The sequence below is a fragment of the Talpa occidentalis genome, unplaced genomic scaffold (assembly GCF_014898055.3).
Source record: "Talpa occidentalis isolate TD23 unplaced genomic scaffold, MPIMG_talOcc4v2.1 talOcc4.11, whole genome shotgun sequence".
Taxonomy (NCBI): domain Eukaryota; kingdom Metazoa; phylum Chordata; class Mammalia; order Eulipotyphla; family Talpidae; genus Talpa; species Talpa occidentalis.
In genome coordinates, this window is record NW_023601104.1 from 11,508,132 (window position 1) to 11,525,402 (window position 17,271).

General features: G+C 54.1%; 1 protein-coding gene across 1 annotated transcript in view; it reads right to left on the minus strand.

Annotated features, from left to right (window-relative positions):
- Positions 1–4,431: 4,431 nt before the first annotated feature.
- EHD4 (EH domain containing 4) overlaps positions 4,432–17,271 on the minus strand; it is a 74,547-nt gene continuing 61,707 nt past the window's right edge. The window contains exons 5-6 of the mRNA XM_037502283.2: positions 14,017–14,181; positions 4,432–6,859 (exon numbers count right to left, since the gene is read on the minus strand). Coding sequence (XP_037358180.1) covers positions 6,323–6,859; positions 14,017–14,181 — 702 coding nt within the window. The 3' untranslated portion in view covers positions 4,432–6,322. The remainder of the gene's footprint in view (positions 6,860–14,016; positions 14,182–17,271) is intronic.

The following is a 17,271-nucleotide window of genomic DNA, read 5'->3' on the forward strand; positions in this document are numbered from 1 at the left end:
GGTGGCGGCGGCGGGCTGGGCGAGCCGCCCCGGTCTCCCTGGCTGGTTTCCTGCCTCAGGTGCCCTGTAGCCCCAAGAAGCTGCTGGGGGTTTCAGGGCTGACCAGCTTTCAGGCCCGCAGCCTTTTGGGGATGAAGGGCCACTGAACCTTGTCCTAAGCTGGAGAAGTTGGGGGCAAGCGGTGGGGGAGGAGTATGGCTATGGCTGACTCCCTGGGGATGGCTAGGGGGCCCTTCAGCCAGATGTCCCCCCCACCCTGCACTGTGTGGCTTGGGCCTAGCCAGGTAATGTCTTGGTGCTCCTGGCTCCTGCCCTGCACTTGGATGGCTCAGGATCCCTCTTGCGCCACCCCACTTCCCAGATTCTTTTCAGAGCACCTGCCGCTAGATGTTCTGGGCCATGGGGATTGGCTGCTCTCCCTTAATAGGGCAGGTGGGAGGTAAACAGGAAACTGCTCACCTTGGCAATGTCCGGCTGAGGAGACCGGCTAGAGGGATGGAGATGGCAGACTGCAGGGGCTGTGTGGAGAGACCGAGCTAGCAGGAGAGGCTGAGACTGGAGCTGGGACTAGGCCAAGGCCCTCCTCTCAGGCAGGGGTGTCTGCACACAGCCTGCATTGTCCTCCCACCTGCCTCAGGGCGTGGCCCAGACTGGGAGGGGGCGACTCAAGAATGCTCCAGAGCATTGCTCCAGGATCTGCTCCTTCCTCATCCCCATTCTCAGCAAACCCTCCCTGCAGGCACCCAAGACAGAGGCCATGAGATGGTGTCATGTTGGCTCTGAGTGGGGGTGCCATGGGATGCTATCATCTGGGTAAAAGACACAGAATGGTCAGAAGCTTCTGGATCAACTTCTTAGTCTGGGACAGCCCTTCTTCACCTCTCCAGGGCTTTTTGTGAGCCCCCCATGAGCAAGGAGTGTAGGGAGCACCCTGGGTTGTGGCCCACTCATGCTCTCCTGGGGAACACCCCGATGATGGAGGGGAATAGCAGACCCCAGGCTTGGTTTTCCAGACTCTGACAGAAACGCAGTCTGGTCCAGGACTCCAGGGCAGGTGCTCCCTCACGCTAGCAGTGGGAGCAGCTACTTTTTGAAGTGGGCGGCAAGGGCTTGTAACCTGGAGCTGCAAAGACTGTGGAATACAATCTCCCCTGAAGACAAAGATGCGGGGCTAACTCTTTGGAGCTCCATGGTGAGACGCCCAGCACCAGCACCCCCACAGAGCGGCCTTGGAGGGAGGCAAGGGCGGCAGAGGGACCCGAAGTCTCTCTTCCCTTCCCGGAGCAACCTTGAACTGCACCCCAGAGGCAGAGCGAGTTCTAATTCAGGTGGTTTCACAGGTGGTCTGAGTAAACTTGGGTAGGTCGCTAGCCTGAGCTGTATACCTGCAGGTTCATCCACTCAGCAGCCCTGGCAATTCCTAGAGGAGATGCAACACCCCTCAGGGAGGCATCCCTGACAGTCCTCCCTGACAGTCCTCCCGGCCCCCCCCGAATAGAGCGGCGCTACAGCCTGCCCTCCAGAGCTGGGCACCGAACCTGCACAAGTCCCCCTCCTCTCCATTTATATTCCCAGAGCACAGCTCTGCTCAGGCCTGTGAAGATGCCCCACTGCTTGGACAAGACCAGAGCTTTCCCGTCTGCATCTGGGCTTCACCTGTTCTCTCAGCTGAAAATGTCCCTCTATCCCCTGCTGCCCACACTCACCCATCCTATCAGTCCCAGTGAAAATCCTGCTTCTTTTAGGAAGTTTGTTCTCCCCACCTCTCTATCACTCAATTTTCTCCAACCTTTCCACCCCATAAGCTGGGCCCTCCTCCTATTAAGACCCTAGGCCCAGGGCGGCTTGTGTGATGGGACCAGCAGAGGACAGGGGTGCGTGGAGCTGCGTGGAGCTGCGTGGAGCTTCGCACACAGGTCTCAGCAGAGGGTGTGGTATTTGAAGCGACTGAGTGAGGCTGGTCTGTTTCTTCATAGCTCAGCTGCCGCCAGTCACTGCACACACCTGCCTCCTCTTTGGCTGTGACTGTAGCTCCCGAGTCACAATCCCATTGGCTAGTATATAGCTTTGGATTATTTCCATTGCCAGTGACTGAAATCTCAAGTCCAATGGGTTAAAGCAATACGAGGTATTGGCTCGCAGACTGGAAAGTCTGGCAGGAGGGAATTAGGTGTGTCTTGATCTAGCAGCTCAAATGATGCCCCCACAGGACTGGGTTCCCTTTCTTGATGTCTCTTCATCGTCATGCTCCTTGGGGTGGCAGCTGCCAGCCTAATCTTGGCGCCCTGCCCCCAGCAACTCTGGGCATTCCTCTCAGTGCTGCTCATTTTGTTGCACCAAAAAGCGCACAGCTTCATGCTGCATGGTTCAGAGAAGAGACAGCCTCTCTCCTAAGAGCTGAAGTCAAGTCAGGCCTGGCTCACACAGGTTTGCACTGGGCCATGTGTCCTGAACAATTTCTGTGACAAGGGAGACTAAATCCTCTGATTTCAAGTCAATCAGGACCTACCCGGAAAAAAGGGGGTGGCATCTCTTTCACCCAAAGCTCATGGCTCAGACTGAGGGTGGGGAAGTGGTCTGCAAAGGAAATTCCAGGCTGGACCATCCAAAGGCAGGTGGGTGGCAGTGGGAACCCCGTTGTCTACTTTGGGCCGAGCACACCTTGAGGTGCGGCCCCACCTAGCACTGCTGTACCTGCAGGTGCAAGGCCTGCTTTGGTTCTGGACAGAGACCCACTCCTTGGAGAGTGCTCAGTGACGCCCTGTCGCCATTCCCAGAAAGGCCCCACCCCCATGGCCCCCAGTTACTCTCTCAGTTGGGGTTTGAGCTTCTCCTTGGGGCCTGTTCCCAAACCCGGCCTCTGTTCCAAGTAGATGCAGCCTATTTCCTTTTGAAGAAGCCCCATTTTGGGAGCCTTTCACCTAGAGAGGAAGAAGAGTGAGGGGTGAGAGGGGTAGCATGCAGAAGAGGCACACCCTCTCCCCAGCTCTTCTGCCTCGTTTCAGAATGGATCCAGGGGACCCCCGCTTCACTCAGAGACAGTGGGCACTCAGTGACTGGAAAACCAGAGGCAATGGGAGAGCGATTTTTTCCCAGTTTATTGGTCAGTAGATGGTGTCTTTTTTGACATCTCTAAAGATGACAAAAAACCCCTAGCATTGTGTATTAACTGCATTGGCTAATTGACATGTAACCACGACACTCTCTTAAATTAGGCCCATGTTTACCCAAATGAAACTTAGTGGTTATCTGTCTATCCTAAGAACCTTAATCTTCCACAGTATTTTTGGGCCACAGCTTCCATGGAAGAAACAGCCTCTCTTAAACGCCTCCTGTAGAGACACTTGGAGTATAAGGCAGGCGGGTAAAGGGGCAGTGGGAAGGCCCAGGTAGAGGTTCAACCCCACCCCGCGCCTGGCCCCACATGCTGTGACCCACCTGACACCTGGTCCCCGGACAGAGTAAGGGTTCAGCTCCTCAAGGCCCCCCATTCTGAGAGAGGACCCACAGCCCCAGGCCCAAGGGCCGTTGCTGAATAATGACAAGAGTTCCAGAGAACATGGTAGAAGCCAAAGCCAGAAGTGGCCGTGACCCCGGGGCCACCTGAGTGTGTGGGTGAGCCAAGAATCAAGTAGACTCTGGGCTGGCGCAGGGGCTGAAGTAGGTTAGACACCCCCACTGCCAGGGAGCCGGCGACTTAGTGCCGCTTCTTACAGAGCGTTCAGGGGGGCTCCTGAGCAGGCTAACTCTTGGAAGCTGACTTTGGGAGGGGTAGGCTGAAGTTTCCATTATCCCTCTAAACTCAATGGCAGAAGTTTGTGTCATGAGATACTATGTGCTGTGCGGAAAATAGATTCCCAATTCTTAGATTTTCTTCTGTGGCATCATGGAGGGCGCTAACATAGTTTCGTATTTCTAGTTTACCTACTTCCACCACCTGGCATCTGGGAACACCCTGGAAGGGGGTAAGCTGGGGTGGTGTCAAGGCAGGATGGTCAAGCGGAACAGACCCCGGGGGTTCCGCTGTTTGAAGTCGCTACTGCCTGTGTAGGTGCGGGGAGATACGGGGTGTTTAGGAGGCAAACTCAAGTAACTTTGTGCAGATTCCCACTTGGCCACCCCCCACCCCCCAACCAAGTAGTTTTCAGTGTTTTTCTTTCAACCAGCTTTTCATGAATGACTTGATGAGTTAAGATATCAAGAAAAGTAGACCTGATATATTGTTTTAAACAATGCCACCAGGTCTCAGCAGGGAAAGGATCCAGCTGCTAGATGGTCCCCCACCTGAGGGCACCGCAGCAGAGATCACAGTGCCGAGAAGCTTCCATGGAGAAGGCAGAAGCCCCAGTGAGCCGCCCCGCCGAGACAGGAGTCCTCTGTTCCCATGTAGACAGAACCAGGCTGTATCTACACACATTCACACCGACAAGGGTCAAAAAATAACATACTGGGGTAGCACTTACATTTGCATAAATTTATCTTTATATATGACAATTGAGCAGAGTTAACAAGCAGGAGTTAAAAAGTCTGAAAGGAAAAGCAGCAAGCCTTGGCATCTCTAAAGCTTTGGACAGATAAGCTCCTCTCTCAATCTTGCCCTTTGGTGGACTCCACTGTGCTAAGACACTGGGGCATTCACGTTCACAGAACCACCTGCTCATGTCGCAGTCCTGGAATAAATACCCCTCTTCTGTGTGTCTAATTCATTTAAAAGTGCTCATTAAGATTAAAATCCATATTAGGCATCTAGTTCTCTGAAAACTAAATTAATATTTAGAGTAAGCTAGGAAGTGTGAGGGCTGGCATTTGGATAAATACTTCTCTAAAGTAAGAGTTTCTCTTAAGTCTGCAGTTCTGACCCTGATGTCATAGGTGATATCAGGGAAAAACGTGGACTTTATAAGGCTCAGGTGGGACTATATGAATTTTATTTACTTCTGGCGCTGGCAGGGCCCCATGCAATGCAGGCTTCATCAGTCCGGGTGGCCCGTATTGCGTTAATAGGGTGAAGGCACCTGCGTCCCGGAGCTGAAACCTGCTTGGGAGGGTGGCGGTGAGCACTGGCCCCCTCCCGGGCACAGGCACCTGGGTGTCCCCAGAGAGGGTTGCACGGGACGTGGGAGAGACCAGTCAGGAGCCAATGTACGGAAGGTACCCGATCCCGCCTCGTGATGGGCCTTCACTGCACAAACCGAGCTCCCTTTTGAAGAAAGCCTTTTGATGACAGAGTGCATCCTGTTTCTGCACAAAGGCTTTTTATCCTATAAGAAAAAAAAAAACCTAGACATAACGAAAATGCCTGTTTGTACAAAAATAGACTCTTATGCTAGTAGACTGATCCCTTCCAGCCGACAGTCAGAAGAGCTGGCCTCTCCTTCCCATCTCCTTCCCAGGGCCTGGGACGCCACATGCACCAAGACATGTTTTCGCCGAATTCAAATCCTGTAGCCGACCGAGCGGCCTGGGGAGCATGTGGAAGGCCAGAGGGATGAGGATGAAGAACCCGTCTTTCCCTGACTCTAGTTTAGGCATGATAAATAGACTTCGCTACAAATTATCACACAGACCAGTAAGAAAAATGAATCTTCAGATTTTAACATGACGTGAAATGAAGACTAGAAACCTTGCCTGGGGTTAATAAAGGCCGTGAATTCCAAGCCCCGAACCCAATACAATGTTGCTGGGAAGGCCCCCGGGGAGGGGGGTGCCCTGGGAGGGCTGGTCAGTGGGAGCTGGGGCAGGTGCCCTGCTGGCCTGGCACCTGACCTGCTGGGGCCTCCAGGTGGGCGGGACACAGGCCTGGCGCGTCCCCTCAAGCCTGGGCAGCTGTCTTCTCTTTGGCAGTTGGGAGAGACTAGGAGGTCGCTCTGCTCCGCTTTGGCCGCACTCCACATAGAGCAGGAGACACGCAAGGTAACCTTGGCCCACCGCCCGTGCCCTCTGAGGATGGGCAGGGGCTACGGGCTGGTCCACGATGCCGAGCCGACTCAACTGCTCCAGGAGTCCTGCTCGCTCCCCGGGGCTCCCCGTCTCGGTCTCACCAGGTCTCTCAGTGCACCCTGGGCATCTTCCCTTCTCAATACCACTCTCCTTATCGTCCCCTCCCGCCAAGATTTTAACAGAAACCCAGGGAATGGTAGGCATGAAAGGACCTGATCTAGGTTACAGTGCCTGCCCTCCCGCCAGCCTACAGATGGGAGCGCGAGGCCGAGCGGCAGTGCCTCGCCCAAGGCCGCTCAGGAGTCCGTGGCAGAGTGGCCTCAGGCCCGGGTCCCCAACCCCCACCCCGCCCCGCCCCGCCTGCCCTGCGGTGGCCTGCCCCTCAGTCGGCCTTGGGCAGGGACTTCCTGTGAGACGGGGGCACGAGGTGGGGGGGCAGGCTGCTGGGCAGCTCGTAGCCATCCAGCTTGATCTTGATGAGGTGCTTGGCCAGCGCGAACTCCTCCTCGTCCAGCATGCCGTCGCAGTCGCAGTCAGCCAGCTTCCAGATCTTGCCCAGGACGCTGTTGGGCAGCTTGGAGGTCACCATCTCCTTCTTGGCGTTGACGCCCGAGATCTTGCCATTGATGGGAGAGAGGGTGTAGAAGAGCTCGTCGTAGACGGGCTTGTCTTTGGCCACCACCCACTCCTCCTCGTCGGCGCCCTCCTTGGCGCCCTCCCCGTAGCCCTGGTTGAAGGGGCCCTCGGTGGTGCCGTCGAAGGCGCCGCCCTGCACGAGCTGCGTGGGCGTGCTGATCTCCTCCTGGCTGATGAGGTTCATCAGGGACGAGATCTTGTTGCTCAGCATGTTGTCCACAGCCTCGATCAGCTTGGGCTTCAGCGAGTGGAATTTGGTGAAGTCGTAGTTCTCAAGCTGTTCCTGCAAAAGGAGGGACACAGGCGTGGTTACTGCCCTCTCGTCAGGAAGCAAACTGGAGGGGTGGCCGGAGGGAAGTGAAGTCTCCTGAAGGCAGATACCCCATCCCTTGGCTGTTCCAGAGCTCTCTTTGGTGGAGCCCCAACCTCCACTTGCCAGAAACAGGAGAGGCTTTTAGAATAAGAAACAAGATGCCTGGCATGCAACAGTGCCCCACAGCAGCTAATCCCTGCTGGCGGCTGTGTGAGGGACAGCGGCTGGGACTTGGAGAATTTCCTTCACCTGCCTTTAAAATAAATTTTTTTTTAGTGCTTAGAGATTGATCTTTAGGTGATTTTATGTCATGCTTCACAACAACCCTGGAAGTAAGAAGGGCAGGGATATATAAATAACCCCATTTCACAGCCAGTGCGCGTGCTAAAGCCCACGTCTCTCGCCTCTTGACTAGCGCTCATCACGCTGTAGCACGAAGCTGTGACAGAGGCATTTGGGAATCAATTATTTAAGGATGCTTTTCAATCGGTTAAAAAAAATGTAGTCAGGGCACTAAAAGTTCAAGTTAAAACTGGGAAGGGCGTGTAGCGACGGTGCAGTCTGGACGCATAAGTCCAGACGGAGAGCTGAGCGTCCTTGGTTGGGCAGCACATCTGGACTCCACCTCCCAGGACAACGGGCCCCTCAGCAGGATCAGCAGCAGGAGCACAGGCTGGGAGCGGTCCCTGGAGACAGAGCTGCCTGGCCACAGTGGGAGGCGACTGTGGAGGTTACGGAGGCTCTTTGGAGCGCTCTGTGGACACAGTGCATCTTACCTTGGTCTCCTTGGTTACTCATCACCCTTCCATGCAACCAGCCATCAACCATCTCCATCTCCACCCCTCTGTCCGCCCAGCTGCCCTCCCTTTATCCACTTATCCTTTTCCCTGTCTCCCTCCTTCCTGCATCCGTCCATCCAACATTCATTGGCCAGACCTTGTCATGAGGCCTGGGGGTATAAATACAAAAAGCACAGTCACTGCCCTCAGGGAGCTTATGCTGTAATAGAGGAAGGACACTCTAGATTTCCAGTTCCTGTTTACTTTCAAAAAGGGCTTGACTTAGCTTACAGGGAAAAAATAACAAGACATAGGAGAAGGTCATTTGAAAAGGGAGAGCCAACTAATTAAAAAGGAGTGGAAGGGGCCTCCCTGGTGGCGCAGGGGGTTAAGCACAGCGCTGTGAAGCTGTCCGCAGCCTCTGCAGCACAAGTTCAATCCTGGCCAGCCAGGGAGCTACCCACATGGTGCGGCAGACCTCTCCTGTCTCATCCAGCTCCCTTCAGCAGTGTATTTCAGTCAATTTCTGCCAGTTCTGTTCCCCACTCTGTCTCTGTTCCCCACTCTGTCTCCTCTCATCCCCCGCACTTGTGGCCTGTACCCCAATTCTTTTTTTTTAATTTTTTTTTTTTATAGAGGCATGTTATTTATTTATTTATTTGTTTGTTTGTTTGTTTGTTTGTTTATACATGCACTGGGTACAGTCAGAAGCGCGGGAGGGTGAGAGAATTCACCAGAGCCAGAGCGGGAGCAGAGCAGGCAGAAGGACCGAAGTACACTGCTGAGGGGAGCAGCGGGTGGCAGGAGAGGTCTGCGCGCCATGTGGGACCCTCCTCTGGTGGCTGGGGAGCAGCCGGGGATCGAACCGGCACTGCAGAGATCGCGGGCAGCTTCGCAACCCAGCGCTCAACCGCTGCACCACTGGGGAGGCCCCTGTACCCCAATTCTTGTATGCATAAAAAAATAAATCTTTAACAAAGAAAAAGGAGAAGGGAATCATAGTATCAGTTAACTGCTGGTCACATCAATAGCCACAGCTCCTCAGCTGCCCCGGGCTGGGCCCCAGGGCCTCACCCCCTCTCACTGTCTGAGGGGAGAAACCACCTCTATCACAAGAGATGAACTTTCTTTGGTCCTGAACTGAAGTTCCCTAGAGCTTTTCATAAGGGGCCTTGATGATCTAATGAAAAATGTATTCAAGAGCAGTTTTGCCAAATGCAGAAAACTTCATGAACGGGAGGTTTTCTGTCAACTCCACGTGAAATATTTCTTTTTGGACAGTTCTAGAGGGTTAACAAGGGCTCATCCAGGTGTGCAACTTTCTGGAGATGAGGCAGGAGGCTCTCAAGGAAGAGAGGGCCGATCCCTCAGCCCTGGCTGTTCTGGGCAGAAGTAAGGTGACAGACGGGGAAAAACCTTGCGGCTATCATAAACATCATACTTTTATTGTAAAAATTTGAGAAAAACCTGCTAAATAAAAGAAAAAATGTTAATTCACTTATAATCCCATCACCCAGCAGAAACCTGTGCCAACATTTTTGGGTCTACATTTACACACACACACACATACACACACTCTCTTTAACTGAATCAAGACCACATACACACACACACGCACACACACACACACTCTCTTTAACTGAAACAAGACCACACTTTATCAACCCACACTTAAAAAGAAATACTGTGTCATATCTTTCCATGATATCAATTCCTAGACATCTTATTCTTTTTTTTTTTATTTTTTATTTATTTATTTGTTTGCTTGTTTGTTTATACATGCACTGGGTACAGTCAGAAGCGCGGGAGGGTGAGAGAATTCACCAGAGCCAGAGCGGGGAGCAGAGCAGGCAGAAGGACCGAAGTACACTGCTGAGGGGAGCAGCGGGCGGCAGGAGAGGTCTGCGCGCCATGCGGGACCCTCCTCTGGTGGCCGGGGAGCAGCCGGGGATTGATCCAGCACTGCAGAGGCTGCGGGCAGCTTCGCAACCCAGCGCTCAACCGCTGCGCCACCGCGGAGGCCCTAGACATCTTATTCTTAACGGCCACACACTCAGTAGGTGTGCAGCCGGGCCCTTCTTGATCTGCCCCGGGATGTGACAACGGAGTGGCACTTCAGGTTGTTTCCAATGGGAAACCAAGACTGCAGTCTCAGGGTGACAGGTGGGCAGACATTCTCTGAGGGCACGTGGAAGTGGAGCCCTGAGTGTGCGGCGCAGGGGACACAGAGCGAAAGCTAAGCATCCCAGCAGACCTCCAGAGGGGCGCCGCTGCTCGGAGCACACTCTGCGCTGGCGCTGGCCCTCGAGCCACACCGGGCAGGGCCGTGCGGGCCTGACTTCCACCCACACCTTCAGTCTGTGTGCCCCCGTCCTCACTGACAGGCTGAGGTCACCTGAGAGTCACCCCAGCAGTCCAGCACTTTGGGGTCCTGCGGCCACCCTCTCAGCCAGCGCCGGGGACTGAGCAGAGAAAGCCAAGGAGGAGGGGAGCGGGCAGCCCACACAAAAATGCCAGCGCTGCAGGGATAAACAAGTCTGGATTCCCCTGGGTGCACGGACACCTACCCCTGTTCCTCATGAACGAGCCCGAGCTCTGAGCACACACAGAGCCCTGTGTCTGGCGCGGACAAACGAGGGTGGGGACGCCCAAACTGCTCACCCGCCCGCGCGACGCAGATGCCCGCTACAAAGTTCTGGGACACTGGCGAGCGGAAATGGGCACATACTTGCAGGGGTGGAGAGGAAGCAGCGGCAGCAGCCATCCCCGCCCTGGAGGGCACACAGGAACAGACCCTGCACTTTCAGCCCCGGGTGCTGGCCGCTGTGCCCCACCCGGAGTCAGGGCTGCGAGTTAACCCATGGCCACCCCTGCCCCCACGAGGGCGGCTCTAACACAGGAGTTTTTTTTATTGGGGTGAATACATGCTGGGGAATTTAAAGATTCATCAACAGTTGTAGCCATTAAAGCCACCAAGCCCAGAATCCTGGACTGTCCCCTCCAAGAGACAAAGGTCAGCTCACAGCCAGCTCTCCGCTGGCCTGGCTGGGATGCCCACTCACTCACTCCCCGCCCTCACCAGGAGCAGTTTTTGAATCCAGGGGCGAGGGGGCCACATGGGGTTGGCTCTGCTGCTCCCTGCTGCTGAAACACCGCCAACTCATCGGCCGCGGGGCCGAACGCTCAGAGGACAACCGAGTCAGCAATCAGGGTGGCCTTGCTAATGTGCTCCCATCCTGCAGTGTGGACGCGTGGAGGTGGTTAAAGGGTGCAGGGCAGACACAGGCGGCTTCACATCCCCTGCCTCTCCTAGAAAGGGATAAAAGCCTTTAAAACATACTGCCCACAGCTAAGAGTCACCCTGACTAGCTTGGTCCATGAGAGCAGAGGGGAACAGACTCACAGCTGGCAGTGCACGACCCTGAGGTTTGCAAAGATCATTAATAAAGTCATCTTCAAGCTTATGTCCCCACTCGCCACTGCCCCAGCTGCAGCCAGTGCGAGAAGGCTGAACCCTGTGTGGGAGAAGGGTAAACGCTCCACAGACTCAGGGAGGGAGGCAGCCCGACCCACACCCTGACCCCGAGTTTCTTGTGTGACAGCAAACCAGCTGAAGTCTAAGGAGACTGAGCATGCCCAACAGGCTCCAGGCCTGCCTCACCCCTGCAGAGTCCCTGGAGGGACAGGGGCGCGGTGATCAGGGCTGGCCGGCTTCCCAAGGAGGAATTTTCAGCTGTTTCCAGGAGTTTGTCCTGGGAACGGAGGGTCTAACAGTCCTGCAGGAGTCAAGGCTGGGGCGCCTCTGGGAAACTCACTGCCGTAGAGCCTGCTGGTGCAAACATCCACTAAATACTAACCCATTCATTCAGCAGCACTCGCTGAGCACCTGCCACATCCCAGGTGCTGGGATATATATATCTGGAGATATATCTGGAGATATGGGAGCCAACGGGCCCGGGCCACTGTCTCATGGAGTCACAGCCTTATGAGGCAGCGAGACTCTGAACAACAGCGCTGCGTTGTCATAACAAGAAGCCCAAGCCCCAACAAGGGGCTCTGCTGCCAAAAACTTCATTACCAGACAAGGTCAAAATGCAAAGACTGTAACTCAGAATGGATGCCCTCGAGGGGCAAGAATTTTAACTGTTTGCTCCCTGCTTTATTTCAGGGGCCTAGAAGAGTGCCGGGCCATAGCAGGAGAAATTAATATTTCTTGGATAAATGACTAAATGAACACAGCTGAATGGGGCATTTGTTGGGGAGGGGGATTTTTCTCTGTCTCAGGGCACTCAGGTGTTCACTGAGGCCCACCTGGGGAGGGGTCTGGCCATACTAACAAAGGCTGGGGGTTCTTCCCTCACCTGGGTCTCCAGGTGGGGCGGGCAATGTGACTATTTGTTTTCTTCCCTGGAGACTGCCCCTTTGCCTCAGCTCTGGGAGGCCTGGTGTCCTCTGACCTGGCCAGGAGCCACCTGTAAGTCCCCTTCATGGGCTCAGTGGTGCCTTAGGTCCAGGGAGCAGCATGTTTTGGGGGGTGGGCACTGCGGTCACCTCATCAAGTTAACAAGGCACAGAAGCCCCACTGGGCCAACATACTCCCTGTGTATTTCCTTACAGCTCTCACCTCGGTCAAGACACCAATCTCCCCTCAAAGATAGTCAAAGGATGTAAGGAAACAATTATCCTATGGCTTGGTCATGGGATGCACAGTGTAACCCTAGAGTGTGAAAGGGGAACCAGCTCCGGAAGTTGGCTCTAAGAAACCCCAGCAGCCCTCAAATTAGCCAACTTGTGACCAGAAAAGAACCCAACTGATCCTCTGAGTAGGGGAATACCTATTCATTTCTGAAGAAAAAAGATGTTTCTGTACTTATTTTGAAGCCGGCTGAATATTTGACCAGATTGACACTAGCAGATGCACTCACCCTGGGCCCTGCTCTCAAAACAGTAACTAGCCCCTCCTGCTGGAGTGCGTGAGTATAGAAAGTTTACATTAAGAAACCCCTTAGGACTGAAGCTTCTCCTCCTGCTGCCTGCAGGTCTCTGCTGTCACTCTCAACCTTGCCTCCTCCCCTGCCTTTCCCCTGAGGTAGGCAGGCAGCGCACAGGCCCAGACTTCAGCTGCGCATTCACTTCAGCATTTCCTCTCTGTGGATCAGGGCAGAAGACTGGATCAGGGCAGTAACTGGAGGTCTCTAGGGAGCAGCTACGAAGCAGGCATGCTGTTTGTATTTGGAAGTTTCGGTCAAAATCTGAAAACCAGGAGACTTCACATACACATCCAGATTTCCAGCTTCTTGTGAACCATCCAGGGCCCAGATTCCCACTGGGCAGAGCCCAGCAGGCAGGACAGGGTTCCCCAGTGAGGCAGGCATGCACTCCCTACTCTGCCTCCACTGTGGGCCACCTACCAGTTCTCACTGCACTTGTGGTAGAGACATGATTCTTGGAACCCACATCTCTCAAATGTGGGAAAAACCAGGTTGTCAGAGAGGGTACTGGGTTCCTCTCACCTGGCCTGCCTCATGTGCTCAGGTCATCGCCTGGGGGCTGCAGGCATCTGAGCTGGTACCGCCTTCCAGAGAGGACTAAGGCCTCCAGTACAGGCGGGTTCTTGCACTGGACAAGAAGATGGTCCCTCTGGTTCTGTGAGAAGCCTGGGGTAGTGGCCTTGCTCGAGAGGAAGTGTCAGCATTGGTGCGCTCACCTGACACCACCGGAGGCATGCAGGGGGCATTCGTGCTGGTCAGGCCAGGCAGCTGAATGCAGGACCCACTTAAGCTCTTCTGGGGCTGCCTAGACACAACTCCTGGAGACCCTGAAGTCAGGCAAAGGCTGTCCACCACTGACTTTCAAGCAAAATCCTCAGGAAGCATGGTTTACTACATCCAAGGAGGCCCATGGCATCTGACTGGCGCCCCCCCCCCCCCCCACACACACACACAGCAGCAGTGCTACCTGGGCTCATAATCCCACAGTGCCAGGCAGGCCTCTTGAGGCGAGACTTCCAAGGTCACTCATAGCTCTAACTCCTTTAAGGCTCTGATTCCAAAAAATAGGTGTTGCCTCAACAAGAAAAACAACCTTGAGCATAGCTTATGAGGGCAGCTCATCCAGCTAGTTAATTTTACTTCATGAAATGTGTTCCCTTTTGTTTAAATGTTTCAGGAAGCAGATAATTTCTGCTTTACTCACAGGACCCTATCCTCATGGATTCCACCAGCAGGATGAATTCATTGCACTGTCCCCCATGAAACTTTCCTGTGAACCCAGCAACCAGCAACCCAAGGGCGGCGCCTCTCCGACCAGCACCCCCCGCCCCCCAACCCTGCAGTGGGCTTCCAGTACCTGCATTGCCTTGACCTCGGGGAAGTCCCCTGCAGAGATCTGGTATTCTCGCTGCAGCTGAATGTAGATTTCTGGCAACCTGCTGATAAGCTCTCTCTTCTTGTTTTCCTTTCCAAACATACTCGGCATCTCCTTCTTCAGGTGGCTGATGATGTAGGCATGTACCTGAAGGAGTAGATGTCATGTATAACCACACCCGAGGACGAACATGATGGCATCTTACACGCATCCTAACACGTAACAGGCACTCGCGCAGAATCACGGTCCTCAGGACAGGAGGGGAGGAGGGGGAGACGTTACAAGCCGGATTCTAGGTGCGGACAATGTGCCACACATGGACACCTGGAGGGGGCTGTTTGGGGATGTCTGGAAAGTAGGCCCCAAGCTCCCAGAGCTCGCCTGGATGGAAGGTTTGAGAGCTGGAGTAGAGGTGGTGCCAGGTGCGAGGGTGATGAGACCACTGGGGAAAGGGAGCAGAAAAACCCCACCATCCAGGGCCAGGAGGAGCCAGAAGACGACCCTGGAAGGTGAAATGTGACAGAGTAAGGGCTGTGGGAAGACAGATTCAGGAAAGCAGTGGCATCTGCGTTGGGCTTTGAAGAACAGGTAGGCTGTGTGCACGAGGGCAGAGGAGGCGGCCCAGAAAGGGAAGAACAAGGACAGAGATGTGGAGGTGACAAGCGGTGGGGTGTGCTGGGGGCAGGGCCATGTATGTGGTTGCAGCCAGGCTTGGAAAGTGGGGCCGGGGGGCTGCATTAGATCCTGCTAGGAGGGCCCAGGAGCCAGTGGAGGATTTAGAAAGAGTCTTTGCTAACCTGATAATATCGGGCACCAGAAAGGCCACCATGCCAAGAGCTCCCTCCTTTCCAGGTGGGCTGGTGATGCCTGGCTGGGGACAAGGTGTGCAGGAACAATGCCCAGGGGACCCTGTTCTGGGGATGTTCTATGGCCACAGCTGAGTTGTGCCTCTGAGTGGCTATTCTGTGTCTGTAAGGAGCAAGCGGTATGAGGGGCACGTGGGAGGAAAGATCTTGGTTCTGGTGATTAATAGAGGGCCTAAGAGTAGGTTTCACCAAGGCCAGCGCCTGGGAATACCAGGGACAAAACGAGAGAATTGATCTGTGTGGAAACCTGGGCCCAGGAACAGTGAGATGAGAAGTGTCAGGCCCCCCCCACCGCCCGCCCCTGATAGTTTTAAACTCAAGATCTCTACAGAAGCTCCCTCTGGGAGAGGGACCTGGGCACATGAAGGGGAGGCGCCCGGCCCTGAGCATCAGGGGGTCAGCAGGCCTGAGACTCTTCCCTGGGGGTGGGTGCATCCTGCAGGAGGGCTCTGGCAGGCTGCCGCACCCCCTCCTTACTATTTCCACCTTTCCACTGGCTTCTAACTTGAAGACATTAAGAAATGTTCCTCACAAAAGTTTTCTTTGTATTTTCTTTGTATTTCTACAGACTAATTTATAAGTCAAGAAAATAGCTAAAATAAGAAAGGATAAAGAACAGAGCCATGATTAGGAAAGAAAATGACTATGCAGCTATGGAAAATCTTATTAAAGAAAACAGACTTCTACTATAATCTTGTGGGAGAATGGAAATTAAATAAAGGGGGGTGAGCAGATACAGTCATAGTTCAGCCGAGAACCCCGGTATGGACGCACAGTCCCAAACACGGCTGAGATCTGCGCACGGCGCCAAGTGCCCAGTGGCTGGAGGGCCAGGCACCTAAGGGCCCCTCTACCCAGAGGGCACTTTCACACACGCTTCTGTTGTGCTCGCAGCTCCTGCTGAGGGCAATTGGGGAGAGAGGATTTTAAACCTTGTGTGACTAGTGAACTTGTTTACTTATTTTTCAAAGGAAACAAAATATTTACATGGTCCTTCAAAATAACTACAGAAACCCAAAGTTTGGGAATCCTTTCTTTAGAACAATGCGCCGTGACTGCACTTCTGTAAGATGACTCAGTGGGAAGATGAGAAATTTCCTTGGAGGGTGAAAGCATGGCTTGATTTGAGTGGGCAGGGGTTCCAGGACTGCACAGGACTCTGAGGGGTGCCATACTTGCCTCCCGCTCACAAGGGCTTCGTACTGAGAACCCCTTCCCAGAGGCCAGGCCTGGGGAGGCTGCAGGTCCCTGCTCAGGGGAAGCTGACTCCTCACCCCACCTGGCCTCCTAGGAGTGGAACCCTGTTCCTGAACACTGCTTGGTACCCAGGGGCCTGCTTTACCTGGACTGATACGCATCTGCCACCGCTCTCCACTCACCGTCTGGCACCTACTTCCTCGGTGCAATCTTCGTTGTGTTCACTGGCTGATGCCTAAGGCTGCTGGATAATGGGCTGCTCTTGGACAAGACGCCTCCAGTGTCCTCACGTAACCCGGGCAGTTCTTGTGCCAGGTCTCAACTCCCTCCTCCCACCTGGCTGGTGCAATCTGAGTCATGACCCTCAGGTGACCTGCTCATGCTGCAAGCTGCTCTCGGCCTCAGCCTCTACTTCCAGGAAGATCCACTGGCCTGGCCTGTGGAAGGCGCCTGTTATGCTGTCTGCATGGCTGTCCCCTCTGCCCCACGCTGGACATCCTGAGACAGATGGGCTCTGCCTCTAAGAAGCATATCAACTTATTATTATTTTTTTTTATAGAGGCATGTTTTTTTTATTTATTTATCTATCTATCTATTTATTTATTTATTTATTTTTTTAATACAAGCACTGGGTACAGTCAGAAGCGCGGGAGGGTGAGAGAATTCACCAGAGCCAGAGCCGGGAGCAGAGCAGGCAGAAGGACCGAAGTACACTGCTGAGGGGAGCAGCGGGCGGCAGGAGAGGTCTGCGCGCCATGTGGGACCCTCCTCCGGTGGCCGGGGAGCAGCCGGGGATCGAACCGGCGCTGCAGAGGCTGCAGGCAACTTCGCAACCCAGCGCTCAACCGCTGCGCCACCGGGGAGGCCCAGAAGCATATCAATTTATGATTGCAGTTCTTCGAATCATGGAATATTAAATCTGGAAGGGACTCCTTGAATTTCCTTGAACTCCTGGTTCCAGGAAACTCCTATGACTGACTCAAGGTTACACAGTCAATGAGGCAGGCGATGCAGCACAGCATTCAACTGCCTCCTTCCTGTCCTTATGGGGTTAATTGCGTTCTGTGTTGTATGAATGAAAAATCTTACTGAAACTGATGAAAATATGAAATTCAAAATTAACTGTGCCCCACAGAACAGCAGCATGGAAAATTTGATTTGAGGTTTGGCATCT